The 4,567-nt window shown below is 37.0% G+C and overlaps 1 protein-coding gene across 1 annotated transcript; it reads left to right on the top strand.

Annotated features, from left to right (window-relative positions):
• LOC129886217 (alpha-crystallin domain-containing protein 22.3-like) lies at nucleotides 1-3,357 on the top strand. Its single transcript, XM_055960800.1, has 4 exons — nucleotides 1-235; nucleotides 1,675-2,093; nucleotides 2,582-2,857; nucleotides 3,147-3,357. Exons 1-3 carry the CDS (start codon nucleotides 219-221, stop codon nucleotides 2,836-2,838), a joined length of 693 nt encoding a protein of 230 aa, XP_055816775.1. The 5' UTR covers nucleotides 1-218; the 3' UTR covers nucleotides 2,839-2,857; nucleotides 3,147-3,357.
• Nucleotides 3,358-4,567: the final 1,210 nt, after the last annotated feature.

Below are 4,567 nucleotides of genomic sequence, written 5' to 3'. Positions count from 1 at the left end.
CAGGCGTAGCAAGGGCCTTCAACCCTCTGTAAATACAAAATCCCTAAAACATACAGCACAGCAGAACTCTTGAGGAAGAAAAATTCAAATAAATTTCCATCTTTGGGTATTTGCCGCTCGCTGAATTTTACCAGATATCCCTAGGTTTTCAGAGTTCTACGCTTCTCTGCATCTGTGTATCACTGGAATATATCTCATAGTTGAATAAGCAACTCCTGATGGAATCTCCTTGGAGGTACTTGAACGATCAGCATCATACCTTTTTCATTCATATCTTACATAACTGTTGATTTTAAATTTCATTTTACACAGGATGGTGAAAGTAGAAGCCCTAAAATAGCATAGACCTAAGGCAGGTGTTGATTTTTATATTTTTGGAGTGCTTTTGGTCACTTTCGTAATGCCGATAGTATTTATTTTTCTGGTCAATATCTTTTAACTACAGCTGCCCAGTTGTTTTTTCAGAGCTAATTTTTTGTAAGTTCGTTTAAGGGTATGCTGGAAAGATGAGATCTTATCAATAGTTGCGTGCTACAGGTCGAATATCTGTGCCATTAAGGTTCATAGAAGACTTTTCTTGAGACAACATTTTATTCCTGAAAAATGTATGACTGATTCATTGTTTGTTGGTCCTTTCTGGGGTTTGTTCTGTGTATTTTGCTGCACTGGGAAAGGGTACTGTTGTGTCCCACATCATGGTTTTAGAGTGAGAAGCATCTCAATCATTATTCACCTATGTTGAGTGCCCATCTTACTTTGTCTACACTCCAGAATGTCCATTCTTCGGTGTGCGGGGGGTGGGGAATGGGGATGTTGAGTCCCACATGAGCTAACTTAGGGATAGGCGGTCTCTTTATATGGTCCTAGGCAATCCTCATCTCATGAGCTAACCTTTTAGGGTTGAGTGAGGGTCCATAACAGGTACCAAAATGAATTGTCTGCTTGCCTAGAATTAATTGCTCAGAGTGAAATTGCCTAGGACGGAAGGTACATTTTCTTAATCCTACATGGAACTGGAATGAAAAGATGCATTTTGTTAAATAGAATAAGATTTGACATTGGATAGTTCCTTCATCTATATAAACTATTGTTGGCGAAAAACCCTAATTGTCCTCCACCTCCAAGCAATATTAATTGTGGTGAGGAGTCGTCCCAAATTGTCATGCTGTATCTCATTTGCAAATATCGACAAGTTGGTTTCTGTTTTGTAATGCCCATTTGTGTCTTGACTTCTATTTAAAGGAGAAATTGGGGAGTGTCTAGCCGTCTGGTGCCACCCTTATGAGAAACAAGGAAGTTATTTGAATTTCATGTGAAGTAGATCTCTGATAAACTGTTGGGACCTTTTCCTACCCAGATTCAAAATAACTTATTGCTCCGTGGATGCTGAAGCTTTTCTTTTTCAAAATATGTACAAATGCTTTTGTGATTTTCCTGTATGTTGAGAAATCATAAAGTGCACAAGTAGGAAATGAAACTTTTTCTTAATTCGTAAAGAAACCATTTCATACTTGTGCATCATATGAAATGTATTTGCTTACTCCAGTGAAGCTCTTATTACATTGATTTTAGGTCCTATGGACGAACTTTTTATATGTCAACTTAGGAGTATTTTTTTAATTCTAGCGATTATCGTAATGGAAATTAATGTTGCATTTTGCTCGTGCATTTCAGAGCATCTCAGACTTCTTTGCCGAATTATGGTGAAAATAATGGTTCTGCTCCACTGCATCCTGAACCGCTTAATGTGGCCCCCATCAGTTGTGTTCCATATACTGGCCCTCCTCTACCATATGGTTATCATGCTTCATCGTCACCAGACATCAATACTTGTTCAGTCCCAGTTGAAGCTGATTCCAAGCATATCAACTCGCAGCAGCATGCTGGGAGTCAGCCTGCAATGATTTTCTTCACTGCTTGTCCAGCCAGAGAGGAGTGGGATACTCTCATAAATTATGCTAATGGTGGGGTTGCACTTACTGGATCGGCTTTATTGGGAAAGGTTGGACCACTTATTGGATCAGTTGATATTGCTGAATCCGAGGATGACTACGTATTTCGTGTTTCACTTCCCGGTGTCGCAAGGGATGAAAGTAAGCTCTGCATATGAGTAAGATTTTCTTAAGTAGAAAATCACCAAATCTTCTTATAACTCTTACTGTCTTACATCAGACCATTTTATATCTTAATACATCAAGTGTCCCTCTTATCTGTGACCATATGGTTTGTATATGAATGTAACTTGTTGATGCATTGCAGTAATACCTTGATGATAAATATGCTGCATACTCCACCTTACTCAGATAAAATCTACCGTTTACTTTTTCTCAAAATGTCCCTTCATTTCATACTGAAACTTTTATTATCTCACATCAATAAATGCTTGCTTATTTTAATGCGTGTTCTTGTTTATAACATTGGGCTGCTCTTGTTTTGACTCCACCAAAGGGTTTTCTATGTTTCCTCTAACTGATCGTAAACTATCATTTCATCTGTTCTTTTTATGTGGTCAATGAATGTCAAACTGCATCATATGAATCCAATTGATGATTAAGAGATCTTCCTGTTCATGTGGTTACAGGAGTCTTTCGCTGTGATGTTGGACCTAATGGGCAAATCGTCATAAAAGGAGTGAGCGAGACTGGAGAGAACATGGTTCGCCGGGACAACATGGTTTTTAAGATGCAAACTCAGAACCTATGCCCCCCGGGAGAATTTTCCGTTTCATTCCAGCTACCAGGTCCAATTGATCATCAAAACTTAAATTGTGTATTTGGATCTGACGGGATTTTTGAAGGAGTTGTGAAAAAAAGAACAGGTCCTTTAAGGGGTATTTAGATCAGAATCTTTCAGCTTGGTGAGTACCTCTTCAGTCCAAAGTACTTATTAGCGTGGAATTGCATGCGACAGTTGTGTCTATGTCCTTCCCCACTTTCTTATGATAATCATATTTGCCATTATAGCACAACCGATTATGTCATTTCACCATATTGCCTCTTGCTTTATGAACAATCATTCTGCATAATTTTGAACTATGAATGAACTTTATATTGTTTTGGTTTTTGTACGTTGAAATAGTTAGCTTGCATAGTCACCATTAAAGAAATGTCTCTTTCACTGAAACTAATTCTCTTTTTTGCTTGTAGATGGTAGGAGAGGGGCCAAATTTGAGAAGACTAGGAGCAATGCTGTTGTTGATTCCAGGACACCTCTGTGCAGCTTTAAGCCTTATTTTGCATCATACTTCAGTTCTTTTGTGTGTATGTCTTTTTGTTCTTTCCATTGTTAAGACTTACTAAGGGCACAGCTTACCAAACTGGGCCAATTTTACAGAATGGAAAGTTTGGATTCCAAGTCTCTGAAATCGGTTTATCTGCGCGATTTCACCTTTGTCTCAGCACTCTTACCCCATTGCATGTCCAAACTAAATGATTTTGTTTTTGTATTTAAAGACCAAGTATTCGGTCCTTGTTTCATGGTACTTTTATATCCTGCAGTTTTGCACCAAATTGGAAAGTCGCTCACAGGGAACAACCTATTAGGAAAATTGTCATGAAAATTTATCACATAGTGGTTTTTGGTAGAGAGGAAAATATTCTTTTGTGAAATCACTTCTTACTGTTTTATTTAGTATAAAAGTAGTGATATTGCGTAATAGTAGTAGGTGTTGAATATTGATATTATAGGTTGATAAGTGATACCAAAGTCTAAATGTTGATAAGCTAGTGAGATTGAATTAGTTTGGGATATTTGTTAAGGAAAATGGCTACCTCACATTCTTTTATGAAAATATAATCACACACTTCAAATTAAATAAAGAAGAAAATCTACTACTTTTGAAAATGAATATGACACATAATGCACATCACCCAAAATATCAAAAACCTCATCAAAGAACTTGACTGACCACGTGGAATACTTTGATTCATTCGTTGCCTGAATTGAAGAACAAATAAAAAAAAATCAAGGCCTTTCAATGTGATATTCATTATAGGAGTAACAGTAGTATTCTTCTTCTTTCATATATAACTAGCGTCAATTCAATTTCTAGATTCTAGTAAACAGAAATATTCCTATACCACCAATTTCTATCGTACTGTGTGTGAGATGTAGTCATAATTGCTATGTCCTGTTCTTTTTTTTGTGGTTCGCTAGTGGATATTTTGGATATTTTTGGGACTCACCATAGTAGTTGGGCTATTAAAAAGGGTAGTTGTATTTTGCTATCTATACTCACTTTAAGGCACGTGAAAGATTCAATTCTAGATCATCCTCTTGAGTAGAGTGGACACCTCACCACCTTTCTACATCACTGCCACTTTTTTTTTTTTTTTTTTTTTAACCGTGGTGTTAATTATCAAAGTTAATTTGCTCGCACCTCGACTAATTCCATGAGTTATTTATTACTCTTCCACCACCATATATATCGAGTAACTCATCACCTAATAATTTGTCTCCGCTGAAATTTGAATCCGAGAACTCATGATTGCCACGCTCATGACTGTTGGGACAAAGTGTTGTGGAATATTATGTTCATGGACCTTTAAACCTAATAACTTGAACTTTA

Source organism: Solanum dulcamara, chromosome 4 (genome assembly GCF_947179165.1).
Source record: "Solanum dulcamara chromosome 4, daSolDulc1.2, whole genome shotgun sequence".
Classification (NCBI taxonomy): domain Eukaryota; kingdom Viridiplantae; phylum Streptophyta; class Magnoliopsida; order Solanales; family Solanaceae; genus Solanum; species Solanum dulcamara.
Note: the sequence above shows the minus strand (reverse complement) of the source record. Positions and strands in the feature narration are given on the sequence as shown.